Raw genomic sequence first — 25,006 nt, 5'->3', positions numbered from 1 at the left:
CCCGGGCCGACCTTGATCTCTTGGCGCTACCAGTCGATTCCCCTACAAGCTATGCCTCTCGGGGAACGACGGCAGACATAATCCAGCCCACGCAGGGACTTACCGGAAAGTATACGCTGTTCTTGGACTTAGAAGATTCTGCTCTGTTTTGTTATCTCTGTGTGGCGTTGGGTTTTGGTGCCGAACTGTCACGGTCCGGCTGACGTTGCACCTTTCAGTGAACGGCGACAGAGCGTCTTGATTGGCGGGTCTCATTTCCCGCGCTATAGTGACCTAGGAACAATAGTGACCGAGGTCTCGGCTGGGTCTAATAAAACCCCGGCCGAGGTTAAAAGCCTCGTTTGTACCCATTTCGTATCGTACCCTCGGCTGTGTAGAGCCGGCTATACGATTTCCCACAGAGATCTGTTTACACTTGATATTTGTATAGAGATATAGGACTAGCTCAATGATGACCTACAGAGGCTCCCAGAGCTGTAGGATAAGAGAAATAAATCAGCAGTCTTCCCCACAAGCCACCAAGGGTCAAGTCCGTCTTCGGTAAGTCTAGCTAGCTTGTCTTAGGGTCTGGATACGCTCGGCTGCGTTGGATGCCTGTCAGCGAGCTTGAGGTACATTGAACCGAGAGTTTGTTGCTGGTCAGTCCAAGAGATAGGAGTGGCCGAGAGTTAGGGGCGACCAGGAGTGTCGGTCCCTATATATTGGTGGAACCCGAGTGTTCCCAAGTGTATTTCACTACCCGCCGAGGTTACCCTCGGCAAACCCGTATTAGGCGTGACTGCCGGTACCCTTCCTTCTGAAGGACTGCGGGGGGTTCGCGCGAAAGCGCAATATTGCATTCTAGCCCTCGCTCGTGGCTAGTAGTGCAGGTTTTAAGGTTGGCCGAACTCAACCTTGGTATACAGAGGCGCTTACAACCAACCCGGTGTAAGGGATCGTTCCTGGTCTTCAGGTGTTGATCCAACGTTCGCTGACCTTTCGCGAGGGAAGCGTGTGTTGTTGGTGGGACTCATACCGTTCGGTAGTGAGATTTTCTGCGTGTTCCTACACGACATCTGTGTCTTCGGGGAGTCCCTTCGAGCTCCCCCCTTTGGTCTCCTATCGGTCCTATGCAAATACCTAATGAAATGAAGTCGTTATAGATCTCCCTGCGACTCTTCGCTCAGCTTCCTAGTTAATCTTCGCCGAGTCGGGTCGTTATGGATCTCGACCGACCCTTCGCTCCGATTCCTGATTTATCCTCTCCCACTTGGAATAACTCCAAAATGGAATGCGCTCGCTGAGTCGCTGAGTCTTGGTGCTCGCCAAGTCCGACTGCTTCGCCGAGTCCGCCGCTTAGGTGCGAACTTCGATTAGGTACGACGTACTTAGCTGAGCCAGACTGGGTGGTCTACCCAAAATATGAGTTTCCCTACACCACAATGTGCTGCGAGTTCATCTCTCGCTACCAAGAAGTGCTCCGCAATTGTGAGCTGCGCAACCTGGAAGGACCGACCTACGCGTATCCGCGCCAGACGTGTTGATGGTCACTTCAGGACCTCTGCCAAAATTCAAGTAGTCACACGTCACAGGGAAAATATGGTGGACACAAATATGGGCAGCAGCAAATTACTTGTGTTCAGTATGCAGATCTAAACGTCGGCGAAAGCTACAACTGAGTTCTGGTCGAGAGCTACAGGCCCTTGAGTGAGCGCGGACCCAGCTAACTGCGCCCTGCATCTTCTGCCGGATGCCACCGCCTTCTTTTGCTGCGCTGCCACTTGGCGCTTCAGTCTCCCTGCTGCTGCAGCTTGCTGACGTGCTGCTTTTCGCGCAGCAGTTTCCACTTTGCGTGCAGCTCTTGCTGCCGCTGCTTCCTGTTTCGCTTGATTCTTCGCTTCCGCCGCCGCCACTTTCATCTTGACGGCCGCCTCCATCTCCTTGTATGTCAGCAGCTTGCCCCCAGAGACGTTGGCATCGACGAAGTCGCCCTTGGGACGTGGTCTCACTGCGGGCTCGATCAGCATAGAGAGTGACAGACGTGCCACGTGAAGCGTGTCAAGGCTCAGCCGGCGCCTCTTCATGGCAGCTTGAACGCGTTTGGAGACAATTTCTCCATTGAAATGAGGCTCCAGAACTGCGTGGTGCCGAACCAGTATCGTCGATGAGCGCTCCATTCCTGTTGTCCCGCCCCCAACCATCTTCTGTAGCATCACCTCTAGAGACAGCGGGAAAATCCCACTGTCTCTAAAGCCGCGTCTCACATTGGCTGACGAAAAGGCAGTTTCAAACGGCCCACACGCCATGCGCGCAACGTCGTCTTTGACTGCAAGGCCCCCTCCCTGTAGCGGGAAATTTCGAACTGCCGCGTTATACAACGCTTTGTAAGGTTGAAAAACTCCGACATCCAAAGGCTGCAGAAAGTGGCAGCCCGGCGTCAGCTTCGTCCGATATGTACACTAGCTGGGGGCCACGTCTGCAGGAGATCGGCACAACGCCGCGAATTCGAAGACGAAGCGACTCGCGCGTCACTCCAAAACGCTCGGCTGCTTCGCGAATGTACATGCCAGCATCAACGGCGTCGATAGCATGCTGGTAGCGCTCAGTCATTGGCACTTCGGGGTTATCGGGGTAGAAGAGCTGCAGCATTTTGGTCGGAGGATGGCGAATGTCTTGGGGGCTCTAACTTTCATAAAATGACTCACTCAGGCATGGGCGAGAGCTTAAAATGCGCGGGGAGCTCTCATCTTCCTCACCAGTGAATCTGGTGCTGGTAAGACACGTTTTGTGGGTGGTATGAATGGCTGGACACAAGGGCTTGTTTTGCTTATTGACTTGGTTTTGTATACTTCTCCAAAACCATAATCATGTCCAGACCATCAACATGTCTGGCGCGGATACGCACTATGGAGTGCACTGTTCGCTGTTCCTGTACAGGTGGTGCCCGAGAACGAGGCCAAATATGTACGCTATGGCCGAATGCTCACAAGCTGGTGAAGAGCGTTCCACAGCACCTTCAGTGATTTCCTGCCAGATTGTAGTGGATTCTGGACTTTCAGCTTGGAATCACCGCAGCGGAACTTCGTTGCTAAGAGATATCCAGATCTGGCGCTGAGCCGGTGGCTCAGTCGCTGAGTGATGTCTATCACAGATTACCCGGATGTGTCCGACGGCCACCAGGCGTGGACAATGGGTGAACTGTTATGCCAGTAACGGCCAAGAGTGCCGTACTGAGCTGCATAAGGATTTAGTATTGCCAACTGCATGTTTCCTGTGATGTGGATGCATGTGTACATTCTCAGGCTGTCTGGCAGGTGGCTACTGCCTACGACAGTCTGTCTCTCTGGGGGCTCGGCTGGAGGAGAACGAGCTGGTTAGCATCAGACTCATGGTCTTCCTCCGTCCCTCACTTTCCAATCTTCCAAGTGACCAGCACATCAATATATTCGGCTACTACTTCCGTGCGGGTTGGCCCCCGCATTGCTGTGTTGGCGTTTTTGGTATTCGGACCCGGGAATACACCACAAAGAATTCTTTAGTAGAATTACCACTATTGGCCGCCGTCAACAAACTGACCGCGCCTCTCAGTCATATCTTCAAACCCGACGACCGGAATCGTCGGTGGAACTTCAAGAAATCCAGTTGCCGTGCAAGATGATGCGCGCTGCTGGAATGGATGGCCCGACTGGGACCGTCCCACTCTTCACTCCGATCCTGCCACCCATGATTGAGTCAGTCTCCCACGAGGCATTAGTGAAGTGGAAGCGGGATCGACGCGACTACGAGTCGAAGATGCAAGCACGCTGCCGAGTCACAGGCGAGGACTACGACGCAGTGGTGCAGTCGATTCGAGACTCATTCGAGCCACGACTACTTGACGTATTTTGCGAACTGCAACTCAATGTGGAGTCAGCAAACGCTACGGAGGGCATGTTGACTGCCGAAATCGAGCACATCGTGAGTAGTATCAAGAATGATACACTTCCTGACATCAAGATGCTGTTCAAAACGGAGTTGTGCATGAATATGCGCGAGAGCGACGTGAACGCGAGGCTGATCGACTATTACAAGAACTTTACGGACATCGTGGAGGACAACGGTCTGACTGAGTGCTTCAGCGGAGTCAACGGTACGAAGGAGAAGTGCAAGAGACTGATCGCGAACCTGTTGCCCAAGTCGTTGAAGCAAGAAGTGAAGCAATGCGTTCGTTTCACGCACGTCGAAGCTGGAAGGGACCCTAGAGCTCTGTTCCGTCTCATCCTCGAGAAGGCGAACGAGTTGGAGCGCCATCATCAGCGACTGCGACAGGAGAAGCGTAATGCGAATGGGTCAGGCAAGGAGAAGCCTAAGCCTTACCACTCGGCGACATCGAAGAGGCGTTGGGAGTCCAAGACACCAGCTGCGCCGACTACACCAAGTCCGGCTGCGATTACAAGTTGGGGTAAGGCCGATCCAAAGACGAAGACTCCATTTTCGTCGAAACCTCCGCCAGGACCATGTCCTAAATGCCAAGAATTGCATTGGCTGCGTGAGTGCACGCAAGCGACATCGAAGGAGAAAGAAGAACTCCTAAAGAAGATGCGTGAAGCTCGCAAGAGCAAGAAGACCAGGTTGAAGCGACTTGGTGAGTGCTGCCATCTACTGATCGGGTGGTGACATTGAATGGCAAGCTGGAGCTTCCGTTCTGCCCCGATAGTGGATCGGACTACACCGTGATTGGGCGCTCGCATTGGGAGCAGTTGCAAGCTTTGGACCCCAGTGTGGTCGCAGAGGAGCTTGACGTTCCAATCCTGAACCAGACGTTTGGTTCAACGACGGTGACGGCCAAGTTGAAGGCCAAACTACATGTAATGATACACACGGCCGTGGGTCCGGTGGAACCCATGAACACCGTGGACGTCCTTGTAGTTGACATCGATGATGGAGAGTTCATCGTTGGGAATGACCTCCTTACTTCATTGGGGATCGACGTAGATCGCCAATTGGAGCAGCTCGCTACACGCAGTGATGATGAAACCAGTGGTGACCCGATTGACTTGGAGGCGGATGAAATGCCTGTCAAGTTGACTGGACCGGGCCCAAGTGGGGATGATGACATTTTTGCTGCTGTAGAGAGGCTGATTGATCGTGCTGTGACGAATGGGTTTCCGTTGGAGCATGTGGAGAAGCTGCGCACGATCACACACGCGTACGACGTGTGGCGTTTGGAATTGCGTGACGATCCTCCAGCAAATGTGCCACCGCTCGAAGTGCGACTGAAGGATGGGGCTCGTCCAACAAAGTGTAAGCCCCGCAAGTATCCTCCGCACATCCGGAAATTCCTACATGAATTTAATGCTCGTCTTGTGGAACTAGGACTGGTCTATGAGAACCCGAAGAGTCGTTGGTCGAGTCCCGTTCTCCCAGTCAAGAAGTCGGCAGACTTGATGGATTTGCGGCAGACTACGGACTACAGGGCAAGGAATGAGCAGACTGAAGTCATGGCGGCAGTGATGCCGATTCTTTCTCTAGTTTTGGAGAATGCACGTGGAATGAAACACTTTGGACTTTTTGATTTTCTTAAGGGGTTCTGGCAATTGCCTTTAGCAGAACTCTGCCAAGAATTCATGTCCTACATGACCGACGAGAAGATTTACACTCCTCGGCGTGCGCCTCAAGGATGCGCAGATGCTGCCATTCACTTCCAGAAGACAATGGAAGAGTGTTTCACATCTCTACTCTACAAGCACCTATTGATTTGGATTGATGACCTCCTGCTATATGCCGCGGACATCGAGGTGTACCTGCAGAAGCTCGCAGAGCTGTTTTCGTTGTTGAACCAGTTCGGCTTGAAGCTCAGTGTCAAGAAATCCAGTCTGTACCAAACAGAGGTGAAGTGGTGTGGACGTATAATTGACCACCGTGGTGTTCGTCATGATCCTGCAAGGATCGACACCTTACGAGCATTACCTTATCCGACGACTGCTGGGGAGCTACAGCAGTTCGTTTGCGCTATTAATTGGATGCGAGAAAGCATAATTGATTTCGCACGACAAGTCGCACCCTTACAGCGTCGACTCGATGAAGCCCTGGCTAGCACGAAGAGAACTCGTCGTGTAGCCGCAGGCATCGAGATCGAGCTTACTCCAGAGGAACGTGCAGCTTTCGACCAAGTGAAGGAGATGTTGGCGACATCCACCACACTTGACTTTCCGGATGATCAAGCCACGACGTGTTTGTTCACGGATGCGTCTGATGTAGGCTGGGCTGCGATCATTACTCAAGTCCAAGAGTTTGATCCAACGCAGCCAGCCACGGCGCAACATCACCGACTTATTCAATGTATGAGTGGGACCTTCACTGGCAGCCAGCTGAACTGGACTGTCATCGAGAAGGAGGCCCTGCCGATTGTGTTAGCGTGCGAGAAGATGGATTACCTGTTGCTGCGTCCACAGCCATTTCGGATGTTCTGTGACCACAGGAATCTCATTCACGTTTTCTCACCGCATGAAAGTGTCAAGAAGCACATCAAGGGCAAGTTGCTTCGATGGGCGATGAAATTGATGAACTTTCGGTACATTGTGGAACATGTACCTGGTCCTGATAACGTATGGGCCGATATGATCTCGCGCTGGGCGGGCAACCACGCTCCCGTGCCAGCGGTGAAGCGGATCAAGGCGGTGCGCCAACGAACGCCACCGACCCGAGCTAGACTACGACCTCTCGACGAGGATCAATTTGTGTGGCCTACGCTCGACGAGTTAATTGGGATCCAAACCCAGTATAAACCACCAGCGAGAGCAAAACTTACCGAGGATGGAACGATCACAGTGGAGGGCAGAATTTGGGTGCCATCGGAAGCAACTGAGCTGATCCAGCGGCTGTGCGTCGTTGCACACTGCGGGGCCCAAGGTCATCGCGGCCAACAGGCCATGATCGCTCACCTTCGACGCCTCTTTGTGATCGAACATCTTGCGGACATTGTGGCGAAATTTGTGAACGATTGCTTGATGTGCCTGCATAGTCGAGGGGGGAGGATTATCCCCAGGCCTTGGGGCGAACTGATCGATTGCAGCACACGCAATGGCGTTCTACATTTTGATTTTCTCTACATGGGGGCAAGCTATGGGGCCAGCAAGTATCTACTAGTCCTGAAAGACCACGCTGCGCACTACTGTGAATTGGTGGTGGCAGATACGGCCGATAGCAGAGTCACGACCGAAGCACTTCTAGCATGGCATTCACGATTTGGTGTGCCACCTATCTGGGTTTCGGACAATGGCTCGCATTTTAAAAACGAGGTCGTCGCCGACCTGAGCCGACTACGTACACAGCAGACATTTACGCCTGCTTACTGTCCATGGGTCAATGGGTCAGTCGAACGTGTCAATCGTGACATTCTCCAAGTCATCAGGGCGATGATTTTAGCCTACAAGGTGAGTTACAAAGATTGGGTGTACTTGGTCCCAATGGTGCAGGCGAGTTTGAATCATACTGCTGTGCCATCTCTGGGGAACCATTCACCGACAGAGCTATTCACTGGGCTACAAACTCCGACTCCGCTCCGCGAATTTTATTTACCTGACTCCAAAGAGCTGCAGGAGATTCCGGAGTCTGAAGAGATCGAGGGCTACCTAGCAAAACTACGTGAAAGTGTTCAAGCCATGCACTGCGCAGTTGAAGACCAGAGGCTCAAGCAGCGCCTCCTCAACAAGAAGCGTGAGCGTGGTGAGAATTTGGTGAACTTCACGGTGGGCGATTTTGTACTCCGCTCTCGAGTGGATGAGAAGCAGGGTAACAAATTGCAGGTAACCTGGGTGGGACCGTATCGTGTGGTACGAGCGGACACTCATTCATTTCGAGTGCAGCATTTGGTGACCGGCGACGAGCTGGACGTGCATGCGTCGAGATTGAAGATGTACGCCGATGAGGACCTAGAGGTGACAGACGAGCTGTTGGAGCATGTGTCAGCACAAGGCATAGTGCTAGCAGTGGACAAACTTGTGAGTCATCGGTGGAACAACGACATCAAGGATTACGAGATTAAAGTCAGATGGAAGGGACTCGAAGTGATTGAAGACTCGTACGAGCCCTTGACTGATCTCGCGAAGGAAATTCGCATCTTGGTGGACAACTACGTACGACAGGCGGAGGACCAACAACTCGGTGAGTTTTGGCTGAAGCTGCAACCAGGTGGTGGACAGTGTGGGGAACCGACTGGCCCAACCACTTTGACAACTGGTGAAACGCGACCGTCTCAGGGCGACGCGGGACCGGCACGGCGCCGGAAATCCAGGAAACGACGACTACAAACTGTAAGTGAACCAGACGTTCAACAGGGAGTCATATCTGCTGGGGACCGAGAACCTCACGTGGATGAAACAAGTTTGGGGCAGACCGCGACTGGGCTGGATGAGGACCAAGAGCCTCTACAACCTGAAGGTCGCCAAACGCGGTCGAGAACCGCAGCTGCGAGGGTCACGACGAATTCTCGCGGCAAAACCGAGCCACTCCAATCGACATCGTAGGGACCGAGGCCAGGGCAGCTAATCCGACCGTCGAGTCGAGGGTTGTGACGGTGACCGAGCGATGGAGGCGGTGAAACCATGCTTCGGGGGCTGTGTAGTGGATTCTGGGCTTTCAGCTTGGAATCACCGCAGCGGAACTTCGTTGCTAAGAGATATCCAGATCTGGCGCTGAGCCGGTGGCTCAGTCGCTGGGTGATGTCTATCACAGATTACCCGGATGTGTCCGACGGCCACCAGGCGTGGACAATGGGTAAGCTGTTATGTATATCACAGATGACCCGGATGTGTCCGACGGCCGCCAGGCGTGGACAATGGGTGAACTGTTATGCCAGTAACGGCCAAGAGTGCCGTACTGAGCTGCATAAGGATTTAGTATTGCCAACTGCATGTTTCCTGTGATGTGGATGCATGTGTACATTCTCAGGCTGTCTGGCAGGTGGCTACTGCCTACGACAGTCTGTCTCTCTGGGGGCTCGGCTGGAGGAGAACGAGCTGGTTAGCATCAGACTCATGGTCTTCCTCCGTCCCTCACTTTCCAATCTTCCAAGTGACCAGCACATCAATATATTCGGCTACTACTTCCGTGCGGGTTGGCCCCCGCATTGCTGTGTTGGCGTTTTTGGTATTCGGACCCGGGAATACACCACACAGATGTGATTCTACACTCGGGATGCTCCTTAGCCTGCTATGGCTGGGCTTCGGGAGAAGCCGTGATTGCCGTGTGGAGTCGATGTATGGCCGTAGTACAAGTCGTTTGATAGCTGCTGCTGCGCATTTTATCGCTGGTGGTACACGTGCCCCTGGCAGCCTACGATCTCACGGAATACATCCTCAGCAGAACTACGGCTGTGATGGCGGCGGTAGCTGTCCTCAGCATTTTAGACCTAGTGCTGGGCTGGAACGTTTACGAGTTACTGAAGACCTGGAAGGCTTTATGGACGCGGTGTGCGAGTGCGTTGGTGGTTCAGCTCCTATCGCCGCCACCATGCAGGAGGACTTTGATGAAGAAGAGCAATTGGCTGTGCGGCTCTTGGGAGAACTAAGGACTTGCCGAGGCCGGCAAGTCGGCCTCGGAGAGAATGTCCGGCATCATGGCGGGAGCCTGACGTGCCAGGAAGTCAAGCGAAATGTCCGTCGGCGCCGCACATCCCGAAGCATATCGAGCCTGATTTATGTCCTTATCGTGGTACACGGGGACTCGCCAACCCCAAAAAGTCATCCCACAGGCTGAGCTGAGGATGGCCTTGAAGCAGGAGGCAAGGATGGAGGACACGGCCGGCTGAAGCTCTGCGGCGGCGGGGTGTCGCGTCAGAGGACGGAGGGTGCACGAGAGCGCCAGGTGAGTGATCAAGGAGGTTTTCATGCATATTGAACGTGCCCAGCGCGGAACCGGCGCTCCGAGCCTATAGCTCAGGCGTAAATCTTCCTCACCGCACTAAAGTGAATACTAACAAAAGCTTTTGTTAATACAAGCGTCCTAAACAAAGTCTCTACTCCGCAAGCAGGTTAGCCAACCTCACTGGAGAGGAGGGTGTGCGACAAAGTCCAGGGAGCAGCTCAATTGCCCAGGACGCCGGTGAACGGTATCAACGCGCTTCGACGTCGTCTTGGCAGTGGCAATGCACCACCACGTAGCCCAGAGGAGGACGACGAGTACAGCAGACCGCCGTCGACGAACTCGAGCAGCGGCGACAGCTCCGACTTTTACGATTCACGGGGGCTGCTGTCGTCCTATGCCTCGTCGACAAATGGGGACCGAACGTTGTCTAACATGTCTGGTAGCACAGTGAGCAGCTTCAACAGCAGTCGTGGTCTGGGAGCGTTCGGAAAGAGCGGCAGCTCCAAGACGCTGAGCATCAGTGGCAGCAGCTTCGGAGGCAGCTTTTACAAGCAGAGCAACGCGAGCAATGCCACCACAGTCAGCAGTTCACGTGGTAGCCGCTTCGACTACGAAAGCGAGAACGAAAACGACATCGAAGGAAAGGATGACAGTGAAACGGAGAAGGAGATCGAAGTGGTTCGAGAGACCTCGCGAGAGGTGGAGAAGGAGCCCGAGGTTGACGAAGAGCCTCTTTCGGCCGTGGACATTGACGCAATCGAGGTGTCAGAGGACGTGATGTCCGTCTGCTCCTCATCGCCATCCTCTCCGAGCAGCGCCGTGATGCAGAGCGACCAGTTCTACAAGCGGTTCTCGGAGCTATCGCTCATGGACTTCCACGACTCAGAGTTCGATCTCTCGATCAAGGGTGGTCTGCCTGGTACTGGGCGCTTCACGAGCAAGTCCGAGCTTGAGGTCTTCGACTTCGATGACTCTGAGGCCGGCGACGACTCAGACCGGGAGGACCTTGATGGCATTGGCGAGGAGGAGAACGAAGATGGTAAGGATGACGAGGAAGACATCTGCGATTTCGACCTGAGCGAGCTGGATGAGGCCGATGAAGATGACGGCATGGAGTTCCACGACTCGAATGTGGGCATCGACTTTAAACTGAAGGACTTGAACCTTCAGGACTACCAAGGCCTCGATGAACTGGAAGAGGGCGATGAGGATTTCGATGACGAGGGAATTGTCGAGGAGATTCACACCGATATGGTGCTGGCCAGGTCCCGCGCGGGATCGTCTCTTGCTGAAGAGCGTGCGGCCCGGCTTGCCGAATACGGCATCATGGACTCGGGCAAGGAGCACATTTACGACCTTGTGGCTAAACAGGCGGCACAGCACTCGAGCTGCTCCTTTGCTACGATCAGTTTCGTTGACGCGCAGCGCGAGTTCATCAAATCGAACTTTGGACTGGTACGCGACCGTGAACTAAGTGACGTCCCGATCTCGCACTCGCTTACTGCGGAGATCATGCGACGATTCCCGACCCGCACAGGCGCTGGCGCTGAGGATATTGGTATCGACGATGACGGAGAGATGGTGACGGTGCTGGACGCGCACCAAGACGACATCCTGGCGACTAATTTATTCGTGACCGAGTCCCCCAACCTGCGGTTCGTCGTGGGCGTGCCGTTCCGGGCACGTGACGGTGTGGTGCTTGGTGCGCTTATCGTGGCAGACTCGCAGGCCCGCAGTTCTGTACCTGCACGACAACGTTCGCTGCTGAAGGATCTGGCCGAGCAGGTGAGCGCGTTGCTCGAAGACCTGTGGATGCGCAACCAGGAGCGCGCCCAGCTCGCCCAGAGTCAGTCAGGCCAGATCCGGGACCAGCTCGTTGGCCTGCTGTCGCAGTCGTACACCACTGGCCTGCAGCTGCAGCAGAACGAGCGCAAGATCCTGGAGCAGTCCTCGTCGTCCCTGAGTTCGTCGATGCACAAGCCGCAGTACTCCAAGGACTTCCGGTCCATGCAGAGTGTCGAGTTATAAGTCAAGTACTAGATATTTTCACGGCAGACCAAGCTGCCGTACGAACGACCCCGCAGCCCGAGGCGAGTCCGGGTGGAAGCAACTCGGGCATCGCCTTTGAAGCTGGAGGAGAATAGCGAGCGCCAAACCAAGCCGTAGCTCGAGGCAAGGCCCGCTATTATTTTATGTAAGCACCCGGACAGAATACAGCACCTAATTATCACTCATGTCCAACCTACTAGGTGCGGTCTGATTGCTTTCTCAATCGTTTGATACACATCAGGATCTGGCACGTTACCTTATGCAGGCCGCCTTTGAAGAGTTGAATTTTATGTTCACCTTTTTGGAGACCCAGCGCCGATGCGGTAACGTTTCAGATTACTGCTCGCAAAATGCCTAATTGCAGTGCTGTCAACACCGGTTGCAAACCGTTTGCTACATGTAGACGATTCTACTGTTCATCTCGAAGCTCACTATCGCATGGCATCTGCCTAGCCAGCACAAAGGAATCAATGTGTTTGTGATATTCACTACACTTACTTAGAAGGCGGTGTTTGCAAACATGTCTGCGGAGTACACGAATTCAGGAGAGTGAGGCCATTGACAGCAGAAAACCAGCAAGTGGAGTACTGCAGCGACCCAGGTACATATTTTTTATCGTAATAATATCTCCATAGCTTGCAGGTTACCACTTAGAACTATAACCGTGTCATTTCAGTGCACGAAACTCTAGGTAAGCTACTGTTTCTTGTGCGATATCGACTTGCCCTATTTCAGCTCACAAGTTGCGAATCACAGCTCGCAGAACAACTATTTCGCCTGGAAGCAGTCCCAATTTGCTTTAAGGTATGCTCAACGGTAAGATTGGCCTCACCTCTCTTAGGTAGAACTGGTTTTTCCGATAGTTTCCAGCACCGCGCTTTGATCGATGATGGCTGAGGTGGAGTATTTTCTCCAGAGCACATATTCCATGCACCCTGGCCAATTTTAAAGAAATATAGAAGAGCGATGAACTGAGGTGACGGTCTTGTTCTTGTTTTACGCTAGATGATGCCTCAGATGAATCATCTCACGCACCCAGATTCTGTGGGCGTTCAACCTTAATTAGTGGGCGAAGGGCTGTATTGCCGTTGAGAAAGTCTAGCAGCATCGCTGGGTCCTTCTTTTCCAGCTTCGATATGACCTTCTCTTGGGTGTAGACTCTACCCCATTTCTCGATCATTTCTTTCTTGAATTTGGGGTTGATCATCATTTGTTCCAGATACCTTTTGGAGAAATCGTTTGGAGCCTTTTTGAAGCGGAACAAGTTTTTCAATGCCTTCAAGTCCAGGGCTCTGTCTTCGTTGTCTGTCGCATCGCCGGCTTCTTCTGTTTTGTAGCTCCGCAAGAACCGGTAGCCATTCCGGTCGTTGGCAGGGACACTGTCTGTTTGAGCCATATTTTGGGTCTTCATCTTGGGGTCCATGGCACTGCAGCATGTAATCATCATGGTCACCATGATGACTAGGATGCAGCTTCGATGCATTGTTCTCGAGGTTTGAATCGATGAGGACTTGTGTGGTAACAGTCGAGTTGCGAAGTGAGAGCAAGTCGTTTGCCGATCTGTAGGCACAATACGTTTTACGCGCAGTTGTCAGAATGCGTGAGGCATATCCTATAATTTATCCCATGTGGTGCAGGTATTGCCCACAGGAATCCCGAAAAGGATGGGTCTCGCCAAAGCGTCTGCCAACAGTGGCTTAGGCAGATGAGTAATTGCTGCACTTCGAACTAAACTAGAACCGGCAGAGTACACAGAGCACCCCGTTCGAAGATCAAGGACATTCTTGCTGAGCTTGGGTAATTACGAGAAGGCGCAACCTCACAACTTGCAACACAAGGCTCTTCTTCCTGTCTTGCGCTTGCCCCATAAAAAGCAGGAGAAAAAGAGGATTATCGTACATGGCCAGTGGCCACCCAGCCCAGAACCTGGAGCTCATCCCGAATTGTGTCCGTGACGGTACAGTAAAGCAACCCCGCTGTAAATATTGATAAGTATAATAAGTATTGGTATCAGGTGGTTAAGTGGCCTTCTATTTGATCTTTATGTGTTTTCTATAGAAGCCTTTTGATAATATAAAAGACGCGACTTGATGTCGTTCATCGGTCTGGGTGTTGTTGCTTCTCGTTGATCTCGTATTTTGAAGTTTGATAGGTAACTTTGCATCGGGTCTGTTGTTGTGCTGGGTTGTTGCAGGTAATATTGTCGAGTCTTGTGGGGTTGTGTCAGTGTCCGAACTGCTTCCAGGTCGGCTTTTGCTGGTGTACTCCATTGCACAACGAAGAAGCGCTGTAGCTCTTGATCCAGTTCCTGGATGGGGCTGTCGCTCTGTGTTGTATAATAAGTATTGGTATGGTGGTTAAGTGGCCTTCTATTTGATGTTTATGTTAATAAGTATTGGTATGAATGAACGGCTGTCCTATTGATGTGGTGCAAAATTATCCATCCAAATCGCATCTTCACGAGAACGGTGAATCATACTATTGTACTGGCCAAAATAGTTGATACCAGGAATTGTAACACGAGCACATTTGCTGTCATTGCTCATCTAATATTAGACGTATGGGAGTGTAACGACCCGCAAAATGATGCAGGGCATCAGCGCTAGCGACTGCAGTTAGATTTATACGCTGCCATCCACAAGAAGAATGGTAAGAGGTAAACGACTAAGTGATGCTGAGCGGGATATGATCGTGACCGCATACATATTCTTCAAAAATCAGCGGCAAGGAGAACCCGAGGCGTCAGGGCGAACGCGCAGAATGGTTCACCAGTGTATTGGGACGCCAGAGGCCACAGTTGGACGCGTCTGGATGGCGTATGAGGACCGTGAAAGCTCTCGACCTGCGGAGTTTCGTATGATTTACTTACCTTAACGATACATATCAATAACCTGTAATACCTAATAATTAAGGCACCGGTCGAGGAGAGTTGAGGGGGGATTCCTATAGGAAAACTCTAAAGATATAATAGTGATACCACGCTTGGATGTGTCATGTTACAATCAGCCAATATCTCCCTTCAGCTGAAACAGGCGACAGTACCCTAAACACCATATGATTTGGCAGATGATATGACGATTCAGCCAATAGAATGCCTTTATGCTGATCATTCATCGTCTAACCCTTATTGAACCCTTTCCCCAAATTTTTGTGTAGCCGAGACCGTTTTTTCTAGCGACTATATCTCGACAACGACCTTGAATTCCTCAAATCTGACCTCAAAATCAGAATCTACGGGTGCGAATTACCCTTATATCTAACTATCGTATATAGAAAGTCACCATTTTCCTTGTGTAAAACCACGTTGAATTTTGGTATCAACTATTTTGGCCAGTACAATAGTAATGCGTTGTAGCACCATAAACATGGGGGGGTGGGGAGTGGATTGCGAGCTATAGACTCCTGTATCGCTTGGAGCACCACACGCCCAGGCTGATTCTTGTATGGCAAAACGCCAGGCAGGCAGCCGACACCGTGCCCGGCGCACAGAGCTCACCTCCTCTCTCCATCTCGGCCGCACACGGGGGGAGTTCGCGTCGAGAAGAAAGATTCGGATCCGGAGGCGCCAAAGATGAACCCTGAACCACTTATGCGGTAATTGCGAATTGGCATCATAAGCATGATGGTGTACTCACAACAAACTAGGGGTTTTGAGGTGCTGACCAAAATGCTGTTTCAGCACCATAAAGTCCGTCCTGGCACGAGAACCAGGACAACCTCACCAGAAACAGGGCTGGTCTCGAGATTTCCTATCCGATCAGAAGTGACCAACCCCAGTCTCCAAAACCTGAGAACTCCAACCGGCACTATGCCACGGGGTCTGCCGTGAAATAGGTAGAGGCTAACCTCTCCGAGACTGATGAGCCAGCGAGTCGGCCATGAACGAAACTAACTAGTCGTAAAGTCGCCGTCGCAGGGGGCGAGACGGGTTGACGACACAACGGATGCACTTGGAAGTCGATCTTATACTGCACCTTCAGATCGCTTTCCATCGCCACATACATTAGCGAGTTTCCACAAGGTAGCTTTCAGTTTACCACGCCATGCGAGAACTCCGGGAACATTCATCATTGAGCTCGTTACATTGAGCTAGTTATCAAAATAAGCAGATCTCTCACTGAGCTGTTTGGATATTATTCCCTGCCCTCCAACTACTCATCTAGGCTTACGACACAGTGGTTTCCACTTCGAGGCACGTTCCTAAGACACACCACGCGAGCAATTTCGGCAAGACACGTGAACCTGAAATCTAGTAGCTTGGCTCCAGCTATTGTCTACAGTATTTTGCCAATCTTCGACATTCGCGACAACCAAGCGCCTGCGTCAACTCCCGGCCTGACCGACGTCTCCTTTCCACGACTTCTTCCCCCGATGAGTGCACTTTAAATAACTGCAAGTAAACTAAACGCTCTTACCGTACCATACTGCTTTCCCTGCACAAGGATTACCAATTTCGATCAATAGCACATATAGTTGCACATGCATTTCCACAAACTCTGTATTCGGGGAGCACAAGTGTTCAGGACCTGCATGTGAGTCGCACACTTTTCCGGTTCGATATAAACAAACTTGCCGCCAATGCTCGTATGCTTAATCAGCATCGTTTGACCCTGTTTTTTTTCACCGGCGGACTTCCCTCACTCTCATCGTCGTATACCGATATCTCTCCGCAGTATTCGTTGCCGACTTCAAGCATTTGAGTAGTGTGCACGTCGACCCCAGCATGACGAGGACACAAGGGGAGTATTGCTGCAATTAACATGCACGGCGATATATTTTAAAAAAGGGTTTTGTGGCCGAGCCCCGCCAAAAACCACCTTCACGTACCAAATATTCTAGTACTCAAGTGCTCGCATGGACCAGCACTATTGACGTATAACCACAGTGGTTTCGTGCCTGTATGGGCACTACGTTTAGAATTGAAGGTGCTAAGCCTCAATAAACATATCACCCAAACCAGCTATGGATCGTTTATCATATATTGTTTCTGGCAGCTTGTATGCACGACGTCTTCTCGCATGAACAGCGTGGTTGAGCTCACACGGGTGCTAGATCGGTGACGCACTTGACATGATTTTGTTAAGCGGCGACGCTATCGAAGCAAAGCTGGAGGAATTGTCGATGAATCCCTAGTATAGAGACCATATACATGTAGGTCACGGAGGGATCGGCCCACGTTGTTTGGTCCGAGCAGTGTTCGCGATACTGCGAATGAGGATGCAGTTCCGGGGGTCGATGCTTTCACTAAGACCAACGAATGGCAGCAAACGATGAGTTTTGAGTCACGCACGCGTGGGTAGATACTGGCCATGAGATTCATGAGGTTGTGTCGGGAGCAGGACTCCGGTGTTTTGTAATAGTTTGCTAGTACCGGTAAGAAGAGTCAACGTGTGCGTTGCTTCCACGAAGTCCGAGCTCCTTGAACGAACATCACATCGATGCGCCTCACGTCATCTTAGTAATCCTCCATAAGTTCTAAGCCGTTGCAGTCCACAGTCACAACGTATCGGCGGTACCATTAACAGTAAAACCAACCCAGCATCGAGCCCACAGCTTCACTCTGTGCTCGGATCATACGGCCATGCCGAATACGGACCTTTCAGCTCGCTGACCGTCTGGATTTACTGCACGCACAAAGCTCAAAGCGTAGCGTTCACTTGGAAAATTCCGGTCGAAATGCGCGCGCTACATAGCGTTCAGAGAAACAGCAACCGTAATCCTCGCAGCAAGAGATACTCATCCCTGGTAAGCGGCACATGCCACTAACACTCTCATTGAGTGCTGTCAACGCAAAAGCACCACCTGAGAGGAGTAGAATCCACGGCATTTCCTTCTGCTCCTCAGCCATCGCAAACTGCTTTCTGCCCCTAGTGTTGTGACCACCACTCCTGCCACGCGATGTCTCCGATGGCGGGCTGCAGCAGCAGGGTTGTAGCCATCGGCCGCTTCCACCAGCGAGTCCTACTGAAACACAAGGATCAACTTTAATGCCAGCAGCAATAAGTAAAATGGTAAATGAGTTGAAAGCAAAGGATCCTGCGGGAGCTCATCTCACGCACCACTACAGCTGTTCAGGTCTCTCCATGCAGGACGTATTCATCCTGACTGCACCGCACCCGCCAACAAGCTGTTGGAGACGAGGACTACGGCTCTCTCCACATCCCCTAGCTATTGTTGGCACTGCTCGCACACGCTTCCTCTTCTATTCGTCCTTCGTCGTTGCAGACGCATCGCCGTACATCGCGCGAAGTTTTTTCAAACGCTTCTCCGCCTCGCGAGCTTTTTCAGGTGAAGGTGAGCTGCTGCGACGTTGCTCGTCGCCCTTGGACATGCCTGGCTGCACCACCACCACCTCGTCTCGCTTCGCTGGGCTGCGCGAGCGCTTTCGTGTGGTCCAGCGATCCAGCTTCAGCGACAGTGAGCCCTTGTAGCTGGCAGGCCGCGATGCATAGTCCCGTCCGACTGCCTCAGCCTTACGACGCTCACGCTCGCGCACTTGTTGCAGCAAGTCTCCAGTGATGTCGCTGCCACTGCTTCAAGTACGAGCAATACCAAACACGTAAGTATCACTACAGCAACCGCTCTCAAATCAACCATCACACTTACCCAGCCTTGCTTCGCGTGCGACTGCGACTGCGACTGCGGTTGCTTCGACGACGGCCACGTGAAGCTGATTGTGACCTGCTACGAGATCGATGACGACGACGCGAGCGGTCACGACGACCGTCACGGCGGCGATCGCTGTCTCTCTGGGTGTCCCGATCTCGGGATCGGCGGTCTCTTCCCCGGGACCGCGAGCGAGATCGTCCTGCAGAGCGGGATCGTGACGGAGAGCGCCCGCGGCGCTGCTTACCCTTGTCGAACTCGATATCGCCTAGGCCCACCTGTTCTGTGTTTCCGTACGCTGGGAACGAAACCTACTCAAACATCAACAAGTAACTCAGATTAGTGATTGTAGAAAACTTGCTATCGTGCTGCCTTCCCAGCGACAGCCAAGCGTACCCAAAACTTGTTGCCTTCTTCCACCGAATCGACGACAGCATCGTACATCTGCAAAAAATTAAACACCCGATCGTCAGAACACTCGAGTCCGCCTTCATAAGGCTATGGCATGCTCGGTAGCTCACCGCAGGTTCGTTTTCTTCATCTGCGTACATCGCGCGAACTTTCGTTCCAGGTTTCAGGCGATCGACAATCGCCAAATTCTCCTTAGCTCGCTCCTTCTTTCGCGAAAACAGAAGAAGCTACAACACGTATGCAAACACAAATGAATATCGGTTAGTGCACTCGACAGGTACACTATGTCCTTCAACCAGCAACAAGTACGAGAACTGCTGCGCGTAACCCCCACCGAACAACGAGGCACGTCACCAGTCAAATGTCCGCCGTAGTCCATCCCTGCACGCAAACCTCCGCGTACTCACCTTGACTTTAATTCCGTCCTCGATCTTCTTCGGGATGCGTGGAAGAATTGTACCAAAGTAGTTGTTCTCTTCCAATAAGCTAATCAGCCACTCCCCAATGGTCCTACGTCATGATAAAATAAAAGCAGTCAGCATTTCATCCAGCGACTGCGTGCTGCAGCGGTAAACCAAGTCGCAGTAGCAGCAGCAGTCTTCCTTACCACCTTTTAGCGGCACAGAAACACTCAACTCACGTTTTCAAGCTTGTGTTGGCCGACGCGTTGAACTCCTCGGGGTCCTCCAAAAAGGGCTCGAACCACGGCCAGAGCTCGTCCGGGTCGAACGCGAATCGAAGGTACAGGAATCCCACCACGCGGATGTACGGCGAATCCTAACAGTTACCGGTACACAACAGTTAACAACCAGCATTTAAGGCCTCCTTATTCGCGTATCTCGCTCACCGTGTGCCGCAGCAGGCCCTGCATCTGCTTGCGTGTGAGCCGCATGAGGAAGAACTTGTGCAGCAGGCAGAAGCAGCTCGATGGGATGCGCGCCGTGCCCGGGGACCATGGCTCTACAGGCACACCACAGTTAACCACGGTTACCCATCATCGGGTAGTTAACTAGTTTTGTTAACCTATCTGCGTACCAGCATGGTCTACACGGTAGTAGATCTCGTCCACCACCTCGTGGTACGTCTTGAGCTTGTAGAGGTCGTGGAAGTAGGCGGACTGCAGGATGTTCTGGTGCAGCAGCGTGTTCAGGTTGTATGTGGTGTCGTTACCGTAGCTGGGGAGGGGAGCACAGATAGGTTAAATGGAAGAACGGGTAGGATAAATGGGAGAACACGCGCTGTAGAGCGAGATAATAGACGCACGTACACGGCCAGCTCGTCCTGCTTGACGCGGCGTTGCGTCTCCTCGGGTGGCTGTTCCAGCGCGCTCTGCCCGCGCAGAGACTTCTGCAGCGCATGGCGGGTCAGTGCCGAGCGAGACATCTCGACGACGGGTTATGACGGCTGATGGCGAGTTAATAACCCGGTTGGGCGTAATGGGTACATTGTGTCGAATACATGATAGTTGTGTACTTTACATACTATAAATGGCTACATTTCTGGTGCTGTTCCATGCACTTTGCAATGCTGGACGTTGCCGTTCGCCACGTGCGCGCTGTCGTGCGTCGCGTTAGGACTTGCTGTCACGTGCGCCATGATCAATTTTCCAGTTGCTGTCAGCAACGGCTAAACTGAAGTTTTGGGTGCTCGTTTCGGCTTGAGGCGGGCGATCCGTGGCCGTTTTCGATCAGATACATGTACCGAACTGCACCAGCATTGACCTGCTAATGATTCGCACCAGGCAGCAATTGCTGAAACAGGCAATGGGAATGGAATCTAAGTACTACGTGGAAGTTATGAATGCAAAAAGCCGCCTCTATAGTGGGCGGATGCGGTGGATTTCGTCATAATTATCGCGGACAGTCTCTAATAATTTAGCGGGGGTAGGAGGGAGGGAGGGAGGGAGGCCATGCCGAGGCTGTCTGTCGGTCGGCCTTCAGCGGTGCACACAGGTGGCTGCTTCAATTCGCAGTCAACGGAGTGGATGGCAGCGCTCCAGCTTCCTAGCTTAGCAACTCTTGAGTGCAGCCAGCCACATGGACGCGTCAGCGTCGTTGTCAGCGTACGCGAACATCTCCTTGTGGTTCTCCAGGCGGATGCAGATGCCGTGCACGTGGCCGCTCCAGGGCACAGCCGACAGCACCTCGAAGGGCTTGTCCGCTTCCTGTGGGTCCGAGCTGCGGTGCGTGCGGCTGCGTCGAACGGACAGGTGGCCGTCCGTAAGCGACATAAAGCGCTTCTTGTAGCTAGGCAGCAGTCCTCCTCGCACGTGCAAGTAGCCCTGCATGTCACAGTCCTGTGCGTCGTCTTCGTCCTCGCTGCTCAGCACGCTCATGGCCATGTGCATGTAGGGCGAGCTGCTCTCTGTCTGGTACGAGCGCTGTGTGGACAGGTCGCTAGCCATGGTGCGACGAATCGGGTGCCCCATCATCTCGCCCCTCAACTTGGGCGCTTCCTGCAGCACCTTGAGCCATTGCGCGCGGGAATCCTCGTCTCCCGCCTGCACGTAAAGCACACGTCCGCTGGAGCTGGTGACCTTGAGTCCGAAGCTCGTCATGTCCGAGAGCGCGGCCTTGGCGACGCGCAGGCCGCCGCGGACGGGCAGGTCGAGGCACTGGGTGCCTCCGCCCAGCACGTCAGACGCGATAACACAGCACTGCGTGTAGTACGTGAGCGCGGCGCCGTTGAGCAGGAAGAAGCGCTTCTTCCACGTCTTGAAGGACTGGCCGCGCTTCCAGAGCCAGCCGTAGAACACGGCGCCCTTGAGGTCCTGCGTCGGGATGTTCATCATGGTGAGGCGGTCTGTGAGCGAGTTGGAGGCCGCCAAGGACGAGGACGACGACTGCGTCTGCGAGAGTGGCGACTGCGCCAGCTTGCGCTTGCTGGGGCTGAAGCTGCGGCTGCTGCTCATGCTCATGCTCGGGTGGTTTTCGGGCGTCACGGGCGACACGGTGTCGCCCAGAATGGGGAACTCGGAAGTGCTCGTGTCCGCGAAGCTGTCGCCGCTGTCGCTGTGGTCCATCATGCAGACGATCGATAGGCAGTGGAGCTGCTCGGGATCTGTACGTCCGGTTCAGGCACCGGAGAAACTAACTAACGGTAGTCGCCCAAACTGACTTTGATGAATGGCCGAAAAAAGGAATACGGCGGTCACGCTCGCCGCTGCAACCCTAGGTCGCGAGCAGAGGGAGGGCTTGGCTTCAGTATGCATCGCGCTAGGTGCGAATATAGTACTCGGGTGCTTTCACGGAAAATCCACGGCGACTCCGTGCCGAGCCGCAGCGTTTTTCGTAGTACACATGTAGCGAGCTGAGGAAGTGCATGTACAACGCTGCGCTGCGTCGGCGTTGTTGTTGCCGCAGTGAGGCGGAGGCTGTTGCTCTCTGAGCCCCGACGACGCGACGCCTTCCCGCTCGTTTGCTCGGCTGGTATGGAGACCGGACGGAGGCGTCAGTGGCATGGCGAACGGGCCAAATATCACGAGATGCTGGAAAAACCGCGGTAGCGCCAGTGGGTGGCATGCGACAGCGTGGCTTTGAAACAGTTGGTGGGCGCGATGGAAGTCTCCGTTAGCAACACAATGGGTGACCGTTGTGGCAGGCCTGATGGCAGCTCGGTGCTCGAGAGTCTCGAGCCTCGAGTCTCAAACCGCAACCGTGTCGCGTCTCCCTGTCGTTTCGGTCGCGGCGTCGGGCAGCTCTATGCCAGAGTCTGCAGACACCGTCAAGACGAGAGACCGCCAGAAGCAAGCGAAGGCAGGATTTGCCAGCTCGTGTGCAACGCGGCGACGGGCGATGGCCGTCAACCGGCTGATCTCATCGCGACAATCGAGAGTCGGCGTCAACACCGTTCAGCAAAGCCAGCCGCCGCCCGGCTGGCGGGTGTAGGTCAAAATGAGAGAGCGTTGCCAACCCAGCACCGAGGCCACTTCAAGGTTCGCAGGCACTCACGCCATGCAGATGGCTCGGCGTGCAGAAGGATGGAGAGCATTTTGCCATGCGCAAGTCTTGGGATGGCACTCAGACAGACGCCAGTGTCTCCCACAACGAGCAGGACGCCAAATGTCTAATGTTTACACCGCGGCATGAACCCACGGTCAATCTTCAAGCTGCAGTGCTCGCCGTCCGGTGTCTTATCTCTGCTGTCTGGCAGCACTCTTGCAAGCAGTGGCACCGGCATGGCATAAAGGTACGCCTCGCTTTTGTGACGCGAAGGAGCCAGATCCGTATCCGGACTCCGGATACCTGTAAACGGTTTTCCTTGCTTCAGTTTGTATACGGGCTGTTTCGTCAATGTGAACACAATCGATTCCGGTGTTCTCCAGCATGAACTGAAAGTGAGGAGAACATACGGGCGACTTCATTTCTTCTGGACACCCAACGCCCGGCGATTCGTCGCCTGTGTCGAGCAACTAACTACAGTATACTATCGCTGCCACGCGCTTGGTGGACCCCTCCCCGCCTTAATACATTTTGTGGTGGTCATCCTCAAGTCGCTTACATCTTGGAGGGGTTGCGGAAGTGCACGCCGGCGTACTTGGCGTCGCTGCCAAGGGCCTCCTCGATACGCAGCAACTGGTTGTACTTGGCCAGACGCTCCGAACGGCACGGGGCGCCCGTCTTGATCTGGCCAGTGGCCAGACCCACGGCCAGGTCGGCGATGTACGAGTCCTCAGTCTCACCGCTGCGGTGCGACGTCATGACGCCCCAGCCGTTCTTCTGGGCGAGAGCCACAGCGTCCACGCTCTCGGTCACGCTACCAATCTGGTTCACCTTGAGCAGCAGGGCGTTGCACGCCTTCTTGTCCAGAGCGGTGGCAATGCGCTTGGGGTTCGTGCACAGCAGGTCGTCGCCCACGATCTGCACCTTCTCGCCAATGCCGGCCGTGAAGGACGAGTAGTGCGTCCAGTCATCCTGGTCGAACGGGTCCTCAATGCTGATAATCGGGAACTCCTTGGCCAGGTCCTTGTACAGCTGGCCCAGCTCCTCACCGGTCAGCAGGTCCGTGGAGCCCTCCGTCTTGAAGTCCAGGTCGTACTTGCCCTCCTTGGTCAGGAACTCGGACGAAGCGACGTCCATGCCAATGCCGATCTTGCCATCGTAGCCGGCGCGGCCAATGGCCGTCATCAAGAGCTCCACGCCCTCACGGTTGCTCTGAATGTTGGGGGCGAAGCCGCCCTCGTCGCCAACGTTGGTGGCATCCTGGCCGTACTTCTTCTTGATCACGCTCTTGAGCTGGTGGTACACCTCGCAGCCCATGACCATGGCCTCCGAGAAGCTCTCGGCGCCAGTAGGCAGCAGCATGAACTCCTGGAAGGCCAGCTTGTTGCCGGCGTGCGAGCCGCCGTTGATCACGTTGAAGCTGGGCACGGGGAGCACCAGGTTCTTGTTGCCAATGAGGTCAGCAAAGTGCTGGTAGAGCGGGACGCCCTTGGCGGCAGCGCCGGCCTTGGCCACAGCAAGCGACACGCCCAGGATGGCGTTGGCGCCGAGCTTGCCCTTGTTCTCCGTGCCGTCGATCTCGCGCATGAGGTTGTCGATGTCGCGCTGCTTGGTCGGGTCGGCGCCGATAAGCTTGGGGGCGAGCACGCTCTTGACGTTCTGCACAGCCTGCTGCACGCCCTTGCCGGCGTAGCGCTTGCCGCCATCGCGCAGCTCCACGGCCTCGTGGATGCCCGTGGAAGCGCCAGAAGGCACCGACGCGCGGAAGATCTCGGCGCTGCCGGACAGTGTCAGGTCCACCTCCACCGTGGGGTTACCGCGGCTGTCGATGATCTCTCGCGCGTGGATGGACTGGATGGTGCTGGCGTTACGGGCGGCACCGGCAGCGGCGGTCGAGGCCGCGCGGCGCAGAGAGGCGGACGTGCGGGCGAGCATTGTGAACAGGGGGGCGGTTGTCTTGCGGAGCAGGAGGCGAATGGCAGAGTGAGTGACGACGGCTCGGAGCTGGTGGAGTGGAGCACGGTCTCCAAGCAGAAGATTTGCCCTTCGTAAATGAATAGTATAAAGATAAAGAAGAATAGTGATAATTGATTGTTTACAGATCATTTAAACAAAATTTATATTCAAATACTAATTAACTGAAAGTCTTGTTGAAACATGATAAGGGGGTCTAA

The 25,006-nt window shown here is 53.8% G+C and overlaps 6 protein-coding genes across 8 annotated transcripts; 1 reads left to right on the top strand and 5 right to left on the bottom strand.

Moving 5' to 3' along the window:
* Window positions 1-1,631: 1,631 nt before the first annotated feature.
* KRP23_14230 (uncharacterized protein) lies at window positions 1,632-2,063 on the bottom strand (the record flags this gene model as incomplete). Its single annotated transcript, XM_067885029.1, has 1 exon — window positions 1,632-2,063. One exon carries the CDS (start codon window positions 2,061-2,063, stop codon window positions 1,632-1,634), a length of 432 nt encoding a protein of 143 aa, XP_067737786.1.
* Window positions 2,064-10,257: 8,194 nt separating this feature from the next.
* Window positions 10,258-11,853, top strand: KRP23_14229 (uncharacterized protein; the record flags this gene model as incomplete). The annotated part of the gene is made up of 1 exon (XM_067885028.1): window positions 10,258-11,853. One exon carries the CDS (start codon window positions 10,258-10,260, stop codon window positions 11,851-11,853), a length of 1,596 nt encoding a protein of 531 aa, XP_067737785.1.
* A 1,048-nt stretch (window positions 11,854-12,901) lies between these two features.
* KRP23_14228 (uncharacterized protein) lies at window positions 12,902-13,330 on the bottom strand (the record flags this gene model as incomplete). The annotated part of the gene is made up of 1 exon (XM_067885027.1): window positions 12,902-13,330. One exon carries the CDS (start codon window positions 13,328-13,330, stop codon window positions 12,902-12,904), a length of 429 nt encoding a protein of 142 aa, XP_067737784.1.
* A 4,746-nt stretch (window positions 13,331-18,076) lies between these two features.
* KRP23_14227 (Pre-mRNA splicing factor SR-like 1) lies at window positions 18,077-20,274 on the bottom strand (the record flags this gene model as incomplete). Of its 2 annotated transcripts, none has more annotated exons than XM_067885025.1 (9): window positions 18,077-18,407; window positions 18,481-18,791; window positions 18,877-18,924; window positions 19,002-19,118; window positions 19,299-19,401; window positions 19,532-19,668; window positions 19,739-19,851; window positions 19,927-20,066; window positions 20,159-20,274. In XM_067885025.1, the coding sequence occupies 9 exons, from the start codon at window positions 20,272-20,274 to the stop codon at window positions 18,077-18,079; spliced, it is 1,416 nt and encodes a 471-aa protein (XP_067737783.1). The 2 variants fall into 2 exon arrangements, with proteins under 2 accessions (XP_067737783.1, XP_067737782.1); XM_067885024.1 differs by having other exon boundaries at window positions 18,077-18,404.
* A 625-nt stretch (window positions 20,275-20,899) lies between these two features.
* KRP23_14226 (uncharacterized protein) lies at window positions 20,900-21,916 on the bottom strand (the record flags this gene model as incomplete). The annotated part of the gene is made up of 1 exon (XM_067885023.1): window positions 20,900-21,916. The coding sequence occupies one exon, from the start codon at window positions 21,914-21,916 to the stop codon at window positions 20,900-20,902; it is 1,017 nt and encodes a 338-aa protein (XP_067737781.1).
* A 1,471-nt stretch (window positions 21,917-23,387) lies between these two features.
* Window positions 23,388-24,767, bottom strand: KRP23_14225 (Enolase; the record flags this gene model as incomplete). 2 transcript variants are annotated; one of them, XM_067885021.1, is made up of 1 exon in its annotated part: window positions 23,388-24,767. In XM_067885021.1, the coding sequence occupies one exon, from the start codon at window positions 24,765-24,767 to the stop codon at window positions 23,388-23,390; it is 1,380 nt and encodes a 459-aa protein (XP_067737779.1). The 2 variants fall into 2 exon arrangements, with proteins under 2 accessions (XP_067737779.1, XP_067737780.1); XM_067885022.1 differs by having other exon boundaries at window positions 23,388-24,419.
* Window positions 24,768-25,006: the final 239 nt, after the last annotated feature.

This window comes from Phytophthora ramorum (genome assembly GCF_020800215.1).
Source record: "Phytophthora ramorum isolate Pr-102 chromosome Unknown Phyram_PR-102_s0020, whole genome shotgun sequence".
In the NCBI taxonomy this organism is placed as follows: domain Eukaryota; phylum Oomycota; class Peronosporomycetes; order Peronosporales; family Peronosporaceae; genus Phytophthora; species Phytophthora ramorum.
The sequence above is the reverse complement of the archived record's forward strand: the minus strand, read 5'-3'. Positions and strand labels throughout refer to the sequence as shown.